The sequence below is a fragment of the Galeopterus variegatus genome, unplaced genomic scaffold (genome assembly GCF_000696425.1).
Source record: "Galeopterus variegatus unplaced genomic scaffold, G_variegatus-3.0.2 Scaffold18, whole genome shotgun sequence".
NCBI classification, from domain to species: Eukaryota; Metazoa; Chordata; class Mammalia; order Dermoptera; family Cynocephalidae; genus Galeopterus; species Galeopterus variegatus.
This window is the reverse complement of record NW_007726129.1, coordinates 348,670-368,764: the sequence shown is the minus strand read 5'-3', so window position 1 is coordinate 368,764 and position 20,095 is coordinate 348,670. Positions and strand designations below refer to the sequence as shown.

Below are 20,095 nucleotides of genomic sequence, written 5' to 3'. Positions count from 1 at the left end.
CCACTTCTCAATGGGTGGGACTTGGCCACTGTTAAGAAGAGTGGCCCCAAGCAGGTTCAGTGCCTTGCATCAAGTTATTTCAGAGCCATTTTCATATTTTTAGGCCACCACCCCTGGCAAGTCCAGTCATGCTTGTCTCAATGTTCACTGCCCAATCTGCACAGGCTGGGAAAGGAATTCAGGGCAGCTGTTGTTCCTGCTTACATGGCAAACCCCGAACACAGCCCAGTCACCCCATTACTTCTGCTGGGGGTGGAGGAGAGTTCTTTGAAAAGCATCTTGTTTTTGCTAGTTGGAAAAGAAATTCCTGTTTGAGACATAAAGCGTATCTGCCCATCTTTTAAGGCCTTGGCCTTTCTTCTTCTGTTGTCATTTTATGTCTCATTTGTTCATTTAGCAAATACTTGCCTTCTAGCTTGTCTACCCAAATGCACAGAAATAATCATCATCTCTTCCACTTGCATTGCTCTGGCTTACAAAATGTGATCACATTTACTGTCTCGGTTAATCTTCACAAAACCCTGAAGAGGTTAGGACAGCAGGCCTTTCTGAGGTGGAGACATCTGAGCTGGAACCCGAAGGAGCCAGCCTCACAGAAACCTGGCTGAAGGAGGAACTGTGGACAAGACAGTTCATTCTAGGAAATTCTCAAGTTGGCTTTCATATTACAATGGAAAAAAATAGAGGCCCAGAGAGGTTAAGCAATATGCTTAGGACCACCCATCAAGAACATGGCAGAATCTGGGCTTATAATTCAGTTGCACATTCTGAGACCAGCCCTTTTTTCTTGTCTTCGTCTTCCCATCACTTACTGCAGCTGCAGTTGGGGAAGTGAGCTGTAGACCCAGCCTAGAGGGCACTGGTAGGCCTCAGATTTCTACCATCTTTGGCAATCCTAGTTTGGAGGTAGAATACTCCTTTAAAAATAGCCAAGGCCTTCATAGGGTCTCTCCAGAGAGAGGAAGAACCACTCATGAGATGAGGTTAACTCCATTAAGGGCCTGTCCCAGCTCTACCACTTCCTGGTTACCAGATGTTAGGCAAATTTCTTAACCTCTCTGAGCCTCAGTTTCATCCTCAAAATGGAGATAGTAGGTGGTACCAATGCTCTCACCCCCAAACATGGCCCTATTTTCTCTGGCAAGGGCAAGGCTGTTGGCCTCAGAAATGTTTGCAAGGGTGGCCCCTGGTGGAAGAAATGAAAACTGCAGCTCCGGCATCCCGGATGGGTTTGGGGCTTTCTGGCAGAAACCTGATTTTCATGAAATGTTGAGGTGTCGAGCCTTGTAAAGTAGGCATAACAGCAGGAGTGTTTCTAAAAGAGCACTTGTATGAAATAGAAATTCCACGGGCGGGATGAGGGGCGATTATTTAAAAGGGTAGAAAACAGGCCTCATTGAGAGTTTCCTAGAATGAATCATCTTGTTGACCATTTCTCCCTGAGCCAGGTTTCTGCAGGGCTGTCTCCTTCAGGTCCCAGCTCAGATACCTCCACTTCAGAAAGGCCTGCAGTCCGCATCCAATATATGTTACACCTTCTCCAAATTCCCTTCTTTCCCTCTCTGTCACTCTTGTATCATTAATACTTTTGCAAGTTTTAATACTTTAAATAGCTATAAAGCTGTAAGTATGTTTGCCATTGGTCATAACATTTCTCCACTCAAGTAGTCCTTCTCTGTCTTTTGCATTTGTCTTTCCACCCTATATGATCAGGATCACACTTTTTTCTATGAAATCTTCGTTATCTCCCCCAAATGACAGAGATCAGTTTCTCCTCTTTGCCTCAGAAAATAAGCATAAAATCAGCACTCAGTGAATACTGACTATTAACAGTGTCTTGTGTAGAGTATTCATGGGGACCGAATTAATGATCAACCAATGATCAGCTACATTTGTGGGTTTTTTAATTTTTTAATTTTTTAATTTTTTAATTTTTTTTGCGACTGGCCAGTATGAGAACCCGAATGCTTGACCTTGGTGTTATCAACATCGCACTCTAACCAAGTGAGCTAACTAGCCAGGCTGTGTTTTTAAATTTTTACATATTTTTTATTTTTTAATTTTTAGGGCAGCTGGCCAGTACAGGGAGCTGAATGCTTGGCCTTGGTGTTATAACATCACACTCCACCCAACTGAGCTAACTGGACAACCTCTTAAATTTTTATTTAACAAACTTTAATATAGTATTTATTATGTACTAAGCACTATTGTACATACCTCAAAATAACCCTATTAGGTAATTATTATCACCGTCATTCTATACATGGGTAGGCTGAGGCACAAAGAGATTAAATAACTTGTCCAAAGTCACAGAGCTAATAAATAGCAGAGCTGGGACTTGAATCCAGGAGTTTGGTCCATAGTCTGCTCTTAACCACTATGCCATGCCAGCTCTTTCTAATTATCTGCCACTGTTTGTTTAAATGTAAACTGTTTATTTAAATATAGACTATCCACAGCATCTCACTGTACCTTGGCTTCCATCTTTTGTTTTTTTTTGTCTTTTGTCTTTTTTCCGTGTCCAGCAATGGATCGCAACCCTCAGTGTCGCCCCCGCACTGGACCGGGGACCGGCAATGGGACCGCAACCCTCGGGGTTGCTCCCGCACCTCGCTCAGCCAGTGAGCGGGAACCGGTCTGTATGTGGGATCCGAACCCGCGGGCGGGAGCGCCACCGTGCTTCCCAAGCGGCGCACTTATCCAGTGCGCCACCGGGCCAGCCCCTTGGCTTCCATCTTTTGGACATAGTAGATATCCTGAGTTATTTTAGTGTGGTCTAAGAGGCATCTGAAGGAAGGGCCCTTTTTTTGTCATTACTGAAAAAGAGAAGTTATTTTCTAGACAAGAATCTGTTTTCACTTGACAAGTAGAGGAGGAAAAAATGAGAGCACAATGAACAGTCACCCTGTAATTGTCAAGAACATAATGATGATATTGACTGCTTTCCTAGCTTTGTTGTTCTGTCCCAGATTATGATTTATTTTGCTTGTGCTTGTTTTGTGTGGGTTGGGCTTTTGGTGGGTCAACCAAGTTCATTCACCCTTTGGGGAAGAAATGTTCTCACCTTGGATCTGCCCAATTTCCTAATTGCTGTGATTTCTGCCCTGCAGTGACTTTTGAAGGATGCACTGGTCGTCCAAGAACAGTCTATTTTTCTGATGACTCCCGATTCAAAGTGGGCACAGACGGTGTGGTTACAGTCAGACGGCCTCTACAGCTTCATAATCCAGAGACCAGTTTTCTTGTCCACGCCTGGGACTCCACCCACAGAAAGCTTTCCACCAAAGTTACATTGGAGGCAGTGGGGCACCACCGCAGCCACCACCACCATCATGTACGTTGGAGCATTTCTTAGAAGTCCACTATTTATTGTTTTATCTGCTGTCTAATCCAGGTTTGTTAGCCTTGGCACCACTGACATTTCGGGCTGGATAGTTTTAGTTGTGGGGATTGTACTCTGTACTATAGGATGTTAAGCAGCCTCCCTGACATTAACCCAAGAGATGCCAGTAGCACCTCTGCCAGTTGTGACAACTAAAAATATCTCCAGACACTGCCAGTACCCCCTGGGGGGCCAGGTCAGCCCCATTTGAAGACTCTTGGTCTAACTAAACTGATTCTTGCTGGGTTTTTTGGCTTGTTGGGATCAGGTAGTATAGAATAGTGGGAAAGGCATGGACAAGGATTAACCCCAGCCCTGCCATTTACCTGAGTGATCTAGGAGGAGTTACTTAACCTGTCTGTGCTTGAAATCCCTCATCTGTAAAATGGAGGTAATAGTGAGGAATGAATACATGTGAAATGCTAGCAATGTGCTAGGCATGTAGTAAGTGCTCTGTAATTGTTAGCTGTTCCTATCACTCCCTTCCCAGAGGAAGAATGAATGAGAGGTCAATTCTCTGATCATTTTGCTCTTCATGTTACCAGTAGAAGCTTTTGCCCCACTGAGCTGTAACCTCCACAAGATCCTTCCCCACTGTATTTGCAGTGCCAGACACTAGGTCTGGTACATACCAGGAGCCTAGCAAGTATTGAATGAGCAGATAGGTGGATTGGCTGTGAATGGAAGGATGTCTGCCTAGGTTCTTGGCAGGAATGTTTCTGTGAGTTGTTATCTAAAACCAAATGCCTTTGCCAGTTTCTACATTGCTCCCATGGCACTTCCTACCAAAATGTCTCTCTGGAGGGATATTCTACTTGTATCCTGCTTACTGTCTTGGAAGTATGGTATGTGCTGTAAGTGCCAAGACCTTTAAAATTGGCTCCTGCTTTTCTCCCCCATGACTCTTGAGATTCTTGGAACTTAATAGTCTTCTTGATAGATCTAATTTTCCTCCCTGGTATAATTAGACAGACCAGAAAAATAGAAACTTACTAGAACTGCATAAACTTAGCTCCCTGACTCAGGTCTCCAACTGACTCTGTCATTCATGTGAATTTGAGTTCAGCATAGTGAGTTCCTTCTGGGCAGCTGTGCATGGAAGCCTTTTAGGACCAAGAGTTTTGAGCTTGGTTCTTCAATTTTTCCTTCCCACCTCTGCCAACTTTGCTTCTTCCTTCATGTCTGCTGTATCAGGATTGGGTTCAGGTACATATTATATAAAAGCCCAAATTACAGTGGTTTATACAAAATACTCTTTCAAGTTAAGGAAGTCCAGAGGTAAGTTGTGCCTAGTATGGAGACTCCACAGTCATCAGGAGCCTAGGTTTCTCTTTTCCTCTCTCCTCTGCCATCCTTAGCACTTGGCTTCCATCCTCAAGGATACCTCATGATCTAAGACAGCTGCTGGAGCTCCAGTCATCACATCTTTATTTTAGGTGATAAGGAGAAAGGGAAGAAGCACAAAAATGTATTGCTTAGTTGTCTGCCTGCCTTTTAAGAAGCATTTGTGGAGTTCTTAAGCAACACTTGTACTCGTATCTCATTGGCCAGTACTTTGCCTCATGGTCACAGCTAGCTGCAAGCGTAGTATAAGAAGTACAGTTGGGTACATTGCTGGGTACAAAACTGAGATCTATATTAGAGAGAGATATTTTATTTTGTTTTTTTGTTTGTTTGTTTGTTTGTTTTTTTAAAATGACCGGTAAGGGGATCTCAACCCTTGGCTTGGTGTTGTCAGCACCACACTCAGCTAGTGAGCAAACCGGCCATCCCTATATAGGATCCGAACCCGTGGCCTTGGTGTTATCAGCACCGCACTCTACCAAGTGATTGTCAGTCTCTGTGCTTTAGTTTCCTCTTCTGTAAAATGTTGATAATAATAGTACCTGTCTCATGGGGTGGTTGTAAGGATCAAAAAAGTTAGTCTGTATAACATGCTTTTATTTATTTATTTATTTTTTTAAAAGATGACCGGTAAGGGGATCTCAACCCTTGGCTTGGTGTTGTCAGCACCACACTCAGCTAGTGAGCAAACCGGCCATCCCTATATAGGATCCGAACCCGTGGCCTTGGTGTTATCAGCACCGCACTCTACCAAGTGAGCCACGGGCCGGCCTATTTTATTTTGTTTTTAATAAGGAAGGAAAAATGGATATTGGGTGTTAGGTGGCAGACTCTGGTTTGTCTCTAGTTCAAGGGACCCTTGTGGAGCCAGGTGGTACTGTATTAAGAGAAGGGATGGCAGTCTTACCTTTTTTAATTTGTATGAGAATAGATCTGACTTTCTAGTTCTTTCATTTTGTTTAAGTGGGTTTCTCAGTCTGGGGTCTTATTTTTCTGAGAGATAAATTCCATGGTCATTAATGTTTAGGCATGATTCCCTTTAATTTCAGCATGTGCAAATGTTAATGTTTTGTTTTGCCAGCGCAGTGTCTATCACAGTTTATTACCATTCTTTGAAAATATTGCAGTCACGATGTCAGCAAGCCATGCTCTTTGCCTTCCTTTTCAATATGGCAAATGGGTTAGCATTTCATCAATGCCTGTTTGCTCACCACAGTTGGACAAGATGGCCATTTTAAGGCTTAGAGTACTTTGTCCTTATGCTGGGGCTAAATGCCAATAAAACCGTAACTCAGTATTTTCCAACTAGTCCAACCATCATCTTCACCATCATCATTTATTGAGTACTTATTATGTTTCAGGCACTCTTCTAAGTGCTTTATATGCAATACTCGTACCTCATTTAATCCTTCCAAGAACTCTGTGAGGCAGGTACTAAGGTTATCCCCATTTTAGACATTAGAAAACTGCAGTACAAAGAAGTTAGGTAATCTGTTCTGGACAAGGAGATGCCATTGTGAGCATTCAAAGCCAGGCAGCCTAGCTCCAGAGCCTGTCCTTGGCCCAGGTTGGGCTGTCTCTCTAGGAGACAGACTCAAGGACATGAGGGCTGCGGTGTGCGGCTGTGTGTGTGTGGGTGCATGTGCGTGTGGCCAGTATGCAGGACTGGGGAAGGGTTCCATGATGATACCTGGTCACATCTCGTAACTATCGTGTGCATCTTGAATCTGAAAAAGGCCAGGAGATAGGGCTTGAGTCAAACAATGACTATGAGTGAGTATTTTTATGTGGAAGGTGGGAGATGAGATTTTCTTCTGGAAACTTCTATGTTACCATTAATCACTTTAAAACACTTAAATAATTTGGAAGATATTTTCCTTCCATCTTTAATTCTCTTATTTCCCTGCATGTGCATTAAATTATCTTCATTGCCCATGAAAACTGTTCAATACAAGTCTCAAAGAGTATTTTTGGTTCTCATCCCAACAGCTTCTGTTAGAACAAATGGAAACCATGTAGATAAAATGTAACACAATGAGATTAAGAGATTTGTATTGATCACAGAATAGTTCTTAGTATCAATTCCCAAAATGTACTTGTTTTGGCTGATCACTTTAGGGACCCATATCCCTAGGAAAAATGTAAAAGAAAAGAACCTGAAAATGCCTGAATGTCCAGTTGTTGAATAACCTAAATTATCTGAGTCTAATGATTAAATTATCGGAATATAATGTTGCTATTACAAATGACATATATTGTTCAGGCTTGAAATAACTTTAAAACCCTCAAACCTATAATCATGTATGCATAATAATTACTTCAACTCTGGACACTAAGAAGAATCAAAAGAGAACATAGTTTTTATTATAAGGCAAAGGGGTTCATTGGTTTTCATTTTGGCTGTTCGTCTTGGAGGGTATGTATAATTTGTCATTGATGAGAATGTGTCATGAAGTTAAAACATATTGCCCTCAGAAGGCCAGGGACACTGACTGGATAGTTTGGACTGTTAGACCTGTAGTATCTCTCTTGAATGATCCCATTTCATTCCTTATCTCCTTACCTTTTAGGACCCTCTCCCTGGAAGCTACATGGAAGTGCTCACATTTCCTGACTCCTCCCATGGTCTCAGAAGACGGAAGAGAGACTGGGTTGTCCCTCCCATCAGCTGCCCAGAAAATGAAAAGGGCCCATTTCCGAAAAATCTGGTTCAGGTAGAGAAGGACATTCTCTATTTCTTGGGAGGAATTTGGTAGAGAAGGACTGAGGAGAGAAAGAGAAAGGACCCAGTGTTGGGATACTTCCTTACCAGTTCTGTTTCTTTTCGTTTTGTCTTCAGATCAAATCCAACAGGGACAAAGAAACCAAGGTTTTCTACAGCATCACAGGCCAAGGAGCTGACACACCCCCTGTTGGTGTATTTATTATTGAAAGAGAAACAGGATGGCTGAAGGTGACGGAGCCTCTGGACAGAGAACAGATTGCCAAGTACATCGTGAGTACCTCTTAGAAGCTTGTTGATGATGGGGTTACATCCATCCAGATTTTTTTGGTCAACCCATGTTAGATCCCCAGATCAAATGCTGTGGACATGTGAGGACTTTAACTCAACAGCTCTTGACCTGTTGATAAAAGAAAAGTAACAGGAGAACCTGGGAGAGTTTAGGGTTGTTAAGTTTTTTCTTGTTAGGGAAAAAGGGAGAGTCTTCATGCACTATGCACAAGTTTAAACACAAAATGTCAACCTATTCTTGGGGCTGGAAGTTCCTGACCTAAAGGAAGAGGATAAAGATGAAATTGGGGAGCAAAAATAATTTCTGGGACTTCAGAGCAGCATGAGCTTTGGGAAGCTGGGAGGAAGTGTACTGATGGCAAATTCAGAAAGATTTGAGAGAAACACTAGATGGAGTGGACAGAGCAAATTTTCTCCTGCTTGGAGTAAGTCAGTGTTTTCATCTGTAGGCCTGAGGTCCCAGTCCTCGTGTGGGAAATTGAAGGTCTGATCTGGTGGGTTTGGTCTCCAGCCCATGAGTCTTAATTTTTCACTATCTTATTGAAGCAGTAGCACATGTGTGAGAAAAGTTCCCTGCTAGGGGTCTCAGACTGGGAAGGAGTGGAGGCCAGGTAGAGCCCAGCCTGCTCTAGCCAGACTGCTGCTCCCACCTCTTCTTCATAACCTTCATTTGGCTCTTTTAGCTCTTCTCTCATGCTGTGTCATCAAATGGGAATGCAATCGAGGACCCAATGGAAATTGTGATCGCGGTGACAGATCAGAATGACAACAAGCCTGAGTTCACCCAGGAGGTCTTTCAGGGGTTTGTCATGGAAGGTGCTCTTCCAGGTATGTCCATCCAGTAATGGGGAGCTGAATACCCAGAAAGACTTTTTTTTTTTTTTTTTTTCCAAAAGATTACTGGTAAGGGGATCTTAACCCTTGACTTGGTGTTGTCAGCACCATGCTCTCCCAAGTGAGCTAACCGGCCATCCCTATATAGGGATCCGAACCCGTGGCCTTGGTGTTATCAGCACCACACTCTCCCAAGTGAGCCATGGACCCGGACCTACCCAGAAAGACTTTAGATTCTTTGGACCCTAAAGTGTTTGGGCTAGAGTTGGGGTCAGGTCACTGAGGTTGATCCCTTCATATGGACAGAACTTCTTTGGAAGCCTGTTGTGTGTGTGTGTGTGTGTGTGTGTGTGTGTGTGTGTGTGTGTGTGTAACATCCTACCTACAGAAACATGTATAAAATGAGAACAGTTTAAGAACAACCTTTCTGATTAAGAAACACATCCTTGCCCATGTCTTGAACCCCTATAAGCCCTCCCTGGTCACATTTTTTCTCTCCTCTTAGGAAACCATTGCCCTGACTTTTGTGGTAATCATTCCCTTGCTTTACTTTATCTTTTACCATGTATGTATTTACCCCTAGATAATAACTTGTTAGTTTTGCCTGTTTTCAAGCTTTGTGTACACAGAATCACACTATACGTATATTTCTGTGACTCACTTCTTTCATTCAACTTTATGTGCCTATGGTTCTTGCGTGTGACCGCCCACAGCAGCAGAACATTCATTTTCATTGCTGCATAGTATTCCCTTGTATTTTAATATTTATGTAAAACAATTTATCCATTCCATTGTTGATGAAAATTGGGGTTATTTCAGCCTTTTGCCATTCGAAATAGTGCTCTCAGAACATTTCTTAAATGTGTCTCCTGTTGTAAGTAGGCAAGAATTTCTCTAAGGTATATATCCACAAGAGTGGATCACTCATTTGTTGGATATGCATATGTTCATCTTTACTAAGTGGTAACAAACTTTTCCAAGGTAGTGAACTAATTTTTACTCCCACCAGTAATATTATTAGACTTCTTAGCTTTTACCAATCTGTTGAGTGTGTAGTTGCATCTCAGTGCAATTTAAAATTACATTTCCATGACGACTAATGGGCTAAGCTTCTTACATGTTGTTTGGCCATTTGAGTTTCTTCTTTATGACTTATATATTCAAGTCTTTTGCCCTTTTTTCCCCCATTGGGCTACTTATATTTTTCATAATTGATTCTCATTTAGTTATTCTGGATACTAGTCCTTTGTCAGTCACGTGTGTTATAAGTATGTTCTTACACCATGAAGGCAATGATCTCAAGTGACCATTCTTTTCAGTGAAGCTGTGGCTGAGAAGCCAATTGAGGAAAATTCTGGAATTTTTCTTATTTTACACACTTTTCACTCAGTATAAGAGAGACAGCAAAATGTTTTAGTTTAACGTTATTTATTCCTTATACTCCTCCTTTCCTCTACCCCCCTCCCCCCACATGTGTGTTGGAAAAGTGGAATTCTCTGAGCACAGCTTATCTGGTGTAATGCTTTCTTCCTCCCCTAGCACTTTGGTAAGAATTTTAGAAATTAGAGAATGGGAGAACCATGACATGGTACCATCCCCAGGCCCCCTTCTTTATCACTCAGGACAGATTTGGGATGAACAGTATTAATCAGATCCCAAAGTGCAGGCTGACTAAATCCTCCTCCTTTGATTCTTCCAGGAACCTCCGTGATGCAGGTCACAGCCACTGACGCGGACGACGATGTGAACACCTATAATGCTGCCATCGCTTACACCATCCTTAGCCAAGAGCCAACGCTGCCTTACAACAACATGTTCACCATCAACCGGGACACCGGAGTCATCAGTGTGGTCACCACTGGGCTGGACCGAGAGGTCAGGGGTCAGGAGTACCCAGAGGGTGTTGAAGACCAATTTATATTAGTTAAATCCCATGGACAATGCAAAAGTCTGCTGAGGCCAGTTGTCAGTTAGGGTGGTGATGGTCTGAACTTTGCATCCAGACACCTGCCCAGAGATTCTGTGCCTAGAATACAGGCAGGCTGGCATTTAAGCAGATGATAATACATTCTGGTTCTATGTGGTGGGCGAGGTGGGCCTGCGGTGGCTGTTGGTCTTGGCCCTGACTTGGGTGTGTTTGATCTATTTGCAGAGTTATCCCACATATACCCTGGTGGTTCAAGCTGCTGACCTTCAAGGTGAAGGCTTAAGCACAACAGCAACAGCCATGATCACGGTCACGGATGTCAACGATAACCCTCCCATCTTCAATCCCACCACGGTAATTCTGTAACTCCTTAGATAGTTTCCAAAGAAAGGTCTTTTATTGTTCATGAGCTAAGTTTCAGAACTACTCGTGGGTGAACTCTCTGAAAACTCTCCCTAGACTAGTGAATGTTAAACTTAGAAGCAAGCATGTTGGGGCAGCAATTAACATGGGATTGTAAAGTTGCAAAAAGCATCTACTGAATCCATGTCCTAATATTATCCAACTCTGTACCCAATCTTACTGGTTTCATTTATTCATTAAACAAATATCTTCTGAGTTTATACTAGGCACTGTGCTAGTTCCTAGAGATATAACCACAAACAAAGCAGGCAAAAGATTCTATTCTCTTGGAGCTTATAGTCTTGCTAGGAAGACGTTAGGCAACTTATATGAATTATTGAATGCCAAGTCTTTGAAATGCATTCATGGAGAAGGTACTGAGAGCCAAATAGAAAAACCTTAAATCTTATTGTATTAGTTAGAAAGTGATTTAGTAGTTACTAATAGAGAACTGACTATTGTGGTTTAAACAAATAGGGTTGACTTTTCTCTTGTGTCACGAAAAATCCCAGAGGTAGATGCTCTGCCCTGTCACTAAAGACCAAGCCTCCCTTGTTTTGCTGTTCCACCATCCTTAGTGTAAGGCTTCTATTCTCAAAGTCACCTTGTGGCCCAAGATTGCTGCTGGAGCTCCAGCCAGTCATGTCTACGCTCCAGAAGAGGTGAAGGGCAAGGGAGCAAGGCCAAGGCATTGCTGCTGAGTCAAGTGCTCTTATCAAAGATGTTTTTATGACAACCATTCTACAAGTTTTGCTTACATCCCATTGGCAACTGCCATCTGCAAGGGAGACTGGGAAATGTAGTATTTTAGCTGGCACATTGCTGCCACCAATATAGTTACTGAGGAAGGGGAGAATGGATATTTAGTAGATAATTTAGCAGTATCTGCCATCCTAAGTATAACAACAGAGAGACATTTATAGAAAGACTTGAAAGAAGGTCAGGCAGAGGTGGAAAAGCATTCTACACAGAGGGATTAGCATGTGCAAAATGTTCTGAATGAAGGGGAAAGCTGATGCCCAGGAAGAACTGAAAAACAGCCATTGTGACTCAGGTGTCGTGAACCAAATTAGGCAGATCCTACCAGACATTGTAGGCTCAGGTACGAATTTTAGAATTTATCCTGAACATAAGGGGATATCGTCAAAGGGTTTTAAGCAGAGGATTGTAATGACCAGACTTCCATTTTATGAAGATCACTGATAGAGAATGGATGGAGGTGGGTTGGGAGCAGCACAAATGGTGACTATACCACAGTGTCTTATACTTGGACTAACATCACCAGTTAGTCATCAACTAGCCTGTCAGCAACTGGGCCAGTGTTTACTGAGGGCCTTGGGTGGCCAGGGACTTGGAAAGCTACTTCAGGCACTCATGAAGGAAGATACTCATGAGTATTAGCTTGTCCCCGACATGAAGTTGGGCCTGCTCACAGAGCAGGCACTTCTCCAAGACTGGTGTGCATTGCCTGACCTCTGTTTGTAACATCTTGTCCTTGAAGCTTGGGCTCCGAAAGGATTCCCGTACCCCCCCTGGGACCTAGCTCCACTGTTGGTCTCAGTGTGTCATAAGTGACTCATCTTTGCTTTTGCTCTCCAGTATGTGGGTGAGGTGCTTGAGAATGAGGCAGATGCCGTAATCACCAGGCTCAGAGTGACTGATGTGGATGCCCCCAACACCCCAGCATGGGAGGCTGTGTATACCATATTAAATGACAACGAGGGGCAATTTGTTGTCACCACAGACCCAGTAACCAACGAAGGCATTTTGAAAACAGCTAAGGTTTGTATGGCGCCTGGCTAGATGCAGAACCCCACCCCAGCAGTTGGCCAGTCCCTTGTCCCCTGGTATCTTCTCAGAAGTAGATTAGCACTGGTAGGGTCGGGGTAGGGTGGCTTTCCCAGATTCTGGTAGATAGCATGGGGTCTGCAGTGACTTTTAAGGCTCATGTGAGACATCAGGAAGCTTCTACACAACATCCTGAAATTGAAGACAAACTGCTGTCTGCTTTAATAGGCTCTTTCCCAGAAACATCCCCCCCACCCCCCCAGCCACCTTTCCATTCTGCAAATGAGAGGGAAAATGGTTTATGGGTCTCTGCTATTTTGCTGGATTATTTTAGAAGTGGGGCAAATATGGCTGTTTTTGAAAAATGTCTTAGAAACTTGAAAACTAAGAAGTTGAGTGAGTTGCTTGCTGAAGTTAGAGTTAATTGATCCCTGGAATTGCCCCAGAGCTTTGACTTCCTCTTGAGCAAGTGAGCAGGCAGATTTGAGAACCACTGGTATATTACCAACCAAAGCAGTAGTTAAAAATTTAATGGTTTTTTTTCACTAACATAATTTTTTTTTTTTAAATCTCATTTTTCTGGCTCTCTAGGGCTTGGATTTTGAGGTCAAGCAGCAGTATATATTGCATGTGGCAGTGACGAACACAGATCCCTTTGTGGTCTCTCTCCCCACCTCCACAGCCACCGTCACTGTGGATGTGGTGGACGTGAATGAAGCCCCCATCTTCTTGCCTCCTGAAAAAAGAGTGGAAGTGCCCGAAGACTTTGGCGTGGGCCTGGAAATCACGTCCTACACTGCTCGGGAACCAGACACGTTTAAGGAGCAGAAGATAACGTAAGTGAAGCGTTTTCAGCTGACTTGCAGCCGTTGGGTATTTTTATGTATATATTTTATATATATCATTTAGTTTATGGCATTTTATCATTATTGGTCTGTGCAAGACCCTTCTCTTGTTTGGTTTCTTTTTTTATTCCCTTTTATCTCTGTTCCCTGTGCCTTTGCCCTGCCCTCCATGGTCAGCTGTTCTAGGTCTAATGTGCTTCTTCTTTTTGAGTTCTTGTGGCGTAGTAGGAAAGTGATTTCAATTTACACACATGGTACTGTGCTGTAAGTAGCTTTCTATTTCTTCTCTTTTAAACTTGAAGGCACCTCTATAATGTGAATCACAGCCGTAGATGCTGAAACCCACTAATCACAACATTTGCTTTAAAATATTCTAATTTTGTACATGTAGTTAATGTGCTACTGCTCATCATGCAGGTGATCCTTCTTGGTGGTCCATACTGTAAAGCCTGGTAAGATGTATTTTTAGTTGAATTTTAAAAAGCAGTAGAGGGCCAGCCCATGGCTCACTTGGGAGAGTGTGGTGCTGATAACACCAAGGCCGTGGGTTCAGATCCCTATGTAGGGATGGCCAGTTGGCTCACTTGGGAGAGCGTGGTGCTGACAACACTAAGCCAGGGGTTAGGATCCCCTTACTGGTCATCTTTAAATAAATAAATAAATAAATAAAAGTATAGTGAAAAGCTACAGATGATAGGATTTTGTTCAGTGATGAAATGAAGACTTGGATTTTTATATGGTTTCCAGGCTGGGTTGATAACTTGCAATGCTGCAATAGGTAGTTGAAAGCATTTCTTTGGGCGAGAGCACCAGGTTTTAAGAGTGTTTGCAGTGGCCGTTTCTCCTGGAATGAAGACCGCTAATGTAATTCATCGCTTTGCACATCTAAGGAAGCAAGAACAAACCCACAGGTTTCCAGAGCACCTTTCTCCTTTGATTTCTTAGCTTCACTTTCTGAGCCTTTCTATGACCTTGATAGGTAACTGGGCAGTATATCTCTGTTTTTCATGCCCTTATTTCCTCTGATTGACTTCTAATAAGAAGTTTTTTTTTTTTTTTTTTTTTTTTTTTTTAAAAAAAATTTTTTTTTTTTTTTTTTTTTAAAAAAAAATTTTTTTTTTTTTTTTTTTTTAAAAAAAAATTTTTTTTTTTTTTTTTTTTTAAAAAAAAATTTTTTTTTTTTTTTTTTTTTAAAAAAAAATTTTTTTTTTTTTTTTTTTTTAAAAAAAAATTTTTTTTTTTTTTTTTTTTTAAAAAAAAATTTTTTTTTTTTTTTTTTTTTAAAGATAACTGGTAAGGGGATCTTAACACTTGACTTGATGTTGTCAGCACCATGCTCAGCCAGTGAGCAAACCGGCCATCCCTATGTAGGATCCGAACCCGTGGCTTTGGTGTTAGCAGCACCGCACTCTCCCGAGTGAGCCACAGGCCGACCCTAAGAAGTTTCTTCTAATAATGAATCTCTGATTAACTTCTCATAACATGTTGCTTAACAGGATTCTCTTGACTCTGTAAGACTGGAAGGTGTTTTTAGCCTCCCTGACACTTAGCATTAAATGCCAATAGTATAGCCCACCCAGAAGTCAGTGTGTCAGATCTCCAAATGTTCATGGCAGGAGAGGGCATGGCATAGTGCCACCACTGGAGAACTACTACTCTCTGGGGGAGGGGTAGCTCATCTGGAGGAGTCTGCTTTTAAAAATAAATAAGGATCATAGTACTCTTTGCTTTGGGCAAGATTTACCCACAGATTCTAAATCCAGTGGGTGAAAGTTGGTGAAGAGGATACTCTCAAATTATCTCCCCTCAGATTCTGGATTAATTTCAAACAAGAGAAAGCTACGTTATTGTGAAGAAATCTGGTGGCCTTTCTCTTATCCAAGTGATCAAAGTTAACATCACCAGTACAAGAACAGGCAGACATCCTGTGGCTCTTAATGAGATACACTGAGAAGGATACAGCATAACCTGTATAGCATTCTTGTAGCCAACACCCTCCCCCCCCCACACACAAAATGGATAACCTTAATCTAATTATTAGGGAACAATCAGACCAAACCAAATTGAGGAGCAGTCTACAAAACAACTGGCCCGCACATTTCAAAAATGTCAGTGTCGAAAAAGAAAAGCTAAGGAATGGTTCTAAATTAGTGGAAACTAAAGAGATATGCCAGTTAAATGCCATGCATGATCCTGGATTGGATCCTGAATTGGGAAGGGTGTGAGATTGCTGTGAAGGACATTTTGGGGGAAATTAACAATTTCTTTCTTTTGGGGGGCAGTTGGTCGGTATAGGGAACCAAAGCCTTGACCTTGGTATTATAAAGCCACACTCTAACCAACTGAGCTAACCGGCCAGCCCCTAAAATTTCAATGTGTACCATATATTCAATACCCGTAATAATATTCTATAAAAGTTTTATTTCCTGAAATTGAAAATCAAATTGTGTTTACATAAGAGAATGCCTTTGTTCTTAGGAGATAATACATTGAAATATTTATGAGTAAAAGAACATAATAGCTGTAGCTTATTCTCAAATGGTTCACCAAAACAAAATATTATGTATGTGTGTGTCAATATCTACAGAAAGCAAATGCGACAAAATATTAACAATGAGTAAACCAAGGTGACGGGTACAAGGAAGGTCATCAGACTGTTCTGGCAGCTTTTCTGTAGAGTGGATAATTTTCAAAATAAAAACGTTGGACACCCAATTAAGAAATCAGTCTATGAATCTGTAAAGCAGTGATTCAATGGATCAGTTACTTAATAAAAACGTTGGAAATAGCTATAAATAAAGAGGAACCTTAGCCTTCTTCATTTATGTGCTATTTGCCATTCCTTTCTAAACCAGAGATTGTGCCTTTTCAGGTATCGGATTTGGAGGGACACTGCCAACTGGCTGGAGATTAATCCAGACACTGGTGCCATTTCTACTCGGGCTGAGCTGGACAGAGAGGATGTTGAGCATGTGAAGAACAGCACATACACGGCCCTCATCATAGCCACCGACAACGGTAGGGAGCCCTGTCCAGGCCGCTGCTGCTTTACCCTCCCAGCTACCTGGCTTTCTTTCTCCTACCCTTCTTTTGGAGGCATGAGTTCATTTTTCCTTCATTCTAAATGAAAGAATTCTCACTGTCAAAAATTCAAATAATTTGGGTCCAGCAGAAGTTCCTTTTCACCCCTCCCTCTTGATACCTGAACCCTGCTCTTTCCCCATGGGAGCCAGACTGCCTGGGTTCAGATCCCAGGTGCAAAGCTAAATACCTGTGTGACCTTGGAGGTACTACTTAATTTTTATGTCCCTTAATTCCTTTATCTGACAAAAGGATAATACCCCATCTGGAATAAATGAGTTAATTTGTGTAAACATGCCTAGAATAGCATCTGCCACATAGTACAGGCTACATAAGGGCTATCATTATTTTTATTACCGTCACCATCATCATCATGTCAAGTGCAGGTCCGTCCAGACTTTCTGTGTATTTGGATACATTTATATACATATAGAAATATAGTTTATTATAAAACCATCATCTGGTTTATAATGGTCTTTTCTGTTTATTTGGTTTTATTATAAAAACCATTGTCTTATTCATATTGTTTTAAAATTTAAAAATTTTTTTCACTTGACAATGTCTTTAAGACATAGAGATCTACCAAGGCACGTCATAGATCTCTTTTTATAAGAATGTTACCTGGATATAGCATAATTTAATCATTCATATATTAAAGAACACAGGTTGTTTTCAATTATTATTTCCACGAATGGTGAGTAAACAGCCTGGTACATGCCTTTCTGCATAAGTATTTCCCTCGGACAGATGTTCAGGAGCAGAATCACTAGGTTCCCATGGTTAATTCTCTTCCCTGTCTCTCACCCCCAAACCTCCTGGGGTAGTAATTCCATCTTTGACAATGTGGAAAACAGAGGGCAAGGCAAGTGAGGCCGTAGTGGGGTTCCCTTTGTAGGTCACCTTTGCAGAAAGGGAGAGCTAGCCCATTGCTTCAGCCTGTAGTGCTGTACTGGCCAGCTATCTCTGGCTGCATGGAGATTCCCTGGCCTGGCCTGGAAGTAAGTTGAGGTAAATGGCACCCAAACCAAGGGTTGGTAAAGGACCAGGGAATAAACACTTTAGGCTCTGTTGCCATTGTAACCTGGAAGCAGCCATAGTCTGTAAAGAAATGAGCATAGCTATGTTCCTAATTTGGCCAGCAGGCCTTAGTTTGCTGACCTGACCCCCTGACCTAAATAATCATAGCTAAGGTATGGTGGTACTGATTCCTTCAAGTGTTATTTGATTGTGCATGCCTTTTAATGTAAGACCTAAGAGGAGCATGCAGTTTCTTCAGAAAATCTATTAGGTCATTAGAAATGATTTTTTTAAAAAGTTCATTTTAAGTGACATATGCTCATTACTAAGAAAAAATTCTCTCAATAAAAAGATTTTAGGTTCGGATCCCCTTACCAGCCAGTCACCCAAAAAAAGGAAAAGATTTTTAAAAAATCACACTCTTGCCATCTAGGCATAACTGTGTATAGGTCTGCTGTTGTTGTTTTCCCTATCATGTACTAATATTGATGACAATGGTTCCTCAGTTTCTGTTTTTCCTACTATCATATGCTTGGTGCTGTGTCAGGATGTAAAAGAAATGCAAACAGAAGTGTATATGAACTTCCAACTCTATTTGGAAAAGCAAGTTGCAGAAATTTAAAAACGCTCAACCCTCTGATAATCCCTCTGATGGCATGGAAGTGCAGAAGAGGTAGTAGTAGTGGGGGGTGGAGGGAGGACAGGCATGACGACTTCTTAGAGTAGTTAGAATTTAATGAATCAATAAAGTTATGTGAAAAAGAGGAAGGCGGGTGTGAAGAATAACTGAATAATTATTATCAAAATGGGAAATAAGCTTGTCCGCTTAAGACGGTCAGAGGCCTGCCCAACTGGGATCGGTGGGACAGGAGGTGCCTGGTGGGTAGGGGGGTGTCTGGGAAGGGACCACTGAAGTGCCAGGACAAGATTTGGATGTGGTCTGGTGGGAGGCAGTGGGGATTCATTCGTGTTCCTGAGCTGCCATTTCCTCTGTATTTTCTCTTAGGTTCTCCAGTCGCTACTGGAACGGGAACGCTTCTCCTGATCCTCTCCGATGTGAATGACAATGGCCCTGTACCAGAACCTCGAAATATGGACTTCTGCCAGAGGAATCCACAGCCTCATATCATAAACATCATTGATCCAGATCTTCCCCCCAATACTTCTCCCTTCACAGCAGAACTGACACATGGGGCAAGTGTCAACTGGACCATTGAGTATAGTGACGCAGGTAGGTACCTGCGCTTTATTTGGGAAACTTTGTTCTGACTGCCATACATACTTCTCCTTCCTCCTTGGCCCCACTTCTAAATTTCCCTCCTCATCTTCCAGCTGCCACCTCTTTCCTTTGGTATTTGTTTCCTTGTCCTTTCTACCTTTGAGGCATTGCACCAAAGTTTTCTTTCCTTTCCTGGTTTCTAACTTTGTAACATACCACCCGGTAATCTAAAACCCAAGCAGCTCCGTTTTCTCTACTCAGCTTTGAAATGTCTGTAGTTCTCTGACAATTTTATTCTAGAATGAGCTTTTTTTCCTCCCTTGGTTCCATCATTTATTTTTATTGCTTTCCCCAGCCCAAGAGTCTCTCATTTTGAAGCCAAAGAAAACTTTAGAGTTGGGTGACTACAAAATCAATCTCAAGCTCACGGATAACCAGAACAAAGACCAGGTGACCACTTTAGAGGTCCTTGTGTGTGACTGTGAAGGGGCCGTCAACAACTGTATGAGGGCACAGTATGTTGAAGCAGGATTGCAAGTTTCTGCCATTCTGGGGATTCTTGGAGGAATCCTGGCTTTGCTAAGTAAGTACATCTGCCTTGGGCTTCTAAAATGGGGAGGTGGATTACCTAGAAATGTTTTTGGTTCTTGCATTAGTTAGGGTACAGGTTAAACTGATATAAGAAGGAAACTCGCAAGTATGGTGGCTTAAATAAAATAGAGGTTTGTCTCTTACTGAACATTTCAGAGGGAAGTGATCCAAGACTGGAAGGCAGTCCTGTTTCATGAAATCAAACAGGGGACCCAGTTTCCTCCTATTTCATTTCTTTTCATCCTTTAGGTCAGTGCTTCTCAAGTTCGAGTGCATAGAAATCACCTGTGCCTTCTGGTAAAACGGAAATTCTGATTCAGGGGGTCTGGCATGGGCCTCAGACTCTGAGTTTCTAGCCAGCTCCCAGGTGATGCTGATGTTGCAGGTCTTGGACCACACACAGAGTAGCAAAGCCTTGAGGCACCATCCTCATCAGCATGGTCAACGCCGGCTCACCACCACCTCCTCCACATTCCATCCTGGAGGGGGGCTGATGGCAGAAGTGGCAGCCACACCTAACTGAGGGAGCCTGGATACACCCTAACTGGTTGACCATGTGCCCCATTAAAACTTGGCAGGGGGTGGGGATGGAGTGTGGATTAAGCACTGAGTATCAATTACTGAAAGGATGAAGGAGAAAAAGTATGCTGGG

At 42.2% G+C, this 20,095-nt stretch overlaps 1 protein-coding gene across 1 annotated transcript in view; it reads left to right on the top strand.

Moving 5' to 3' along the window:
- Window positions 1-20,095, top strand: part of CDH1 (cadherin 1, type 1, E-cadherin (epithelial)) — a 74,583-nt gene that overhangs the window by 46,224 nt on the left and 8,264 nt on the right. Inside the window, exons 3-13 of the mRNA XM_008567057.1 lie at window positions 3,111-3,334; window positions 7,297-7,440; window positions 7,566-7,721; window positions 8,423-8,567; window positions 10,273-10,448; window positions 10,726-10,854; window positions 12,502-12,684; window positions 13,282-13,526; window positions 16,408-16,553; window positions 18,640-18,864; window positions 19,208-19,435. Of these exons, the coding sequence (XP_008565279.1) occupies window positions 3,111-3,334; window positions 7,297-7,440; window positions 7,566-7,721; window positions 8,423-8,567; window positions 10,273-10,448; window positions 10,726-10,854; window positions 12,502-12,684; window positions 13,282-13,526; window positions 16,408-16,553; window positions 18,640-18,864; window positions 19,208-19,435 (2,001 nt within the window). The remainder of the gene's footprint in view (window positions 1-3,110; window positions 3,335-7,296; window positions 7,441-7,565; window positions 7,722-8,422; window positions 8,568-10,272; window positions 10,449-10,725; window positions 10,855-12,501; window positions 12,685-13,281; window positions 13,527-16,407; window positions 16,554-18,639; window positions 18,865-19,207; window positions 19,436-20,095) is intronic.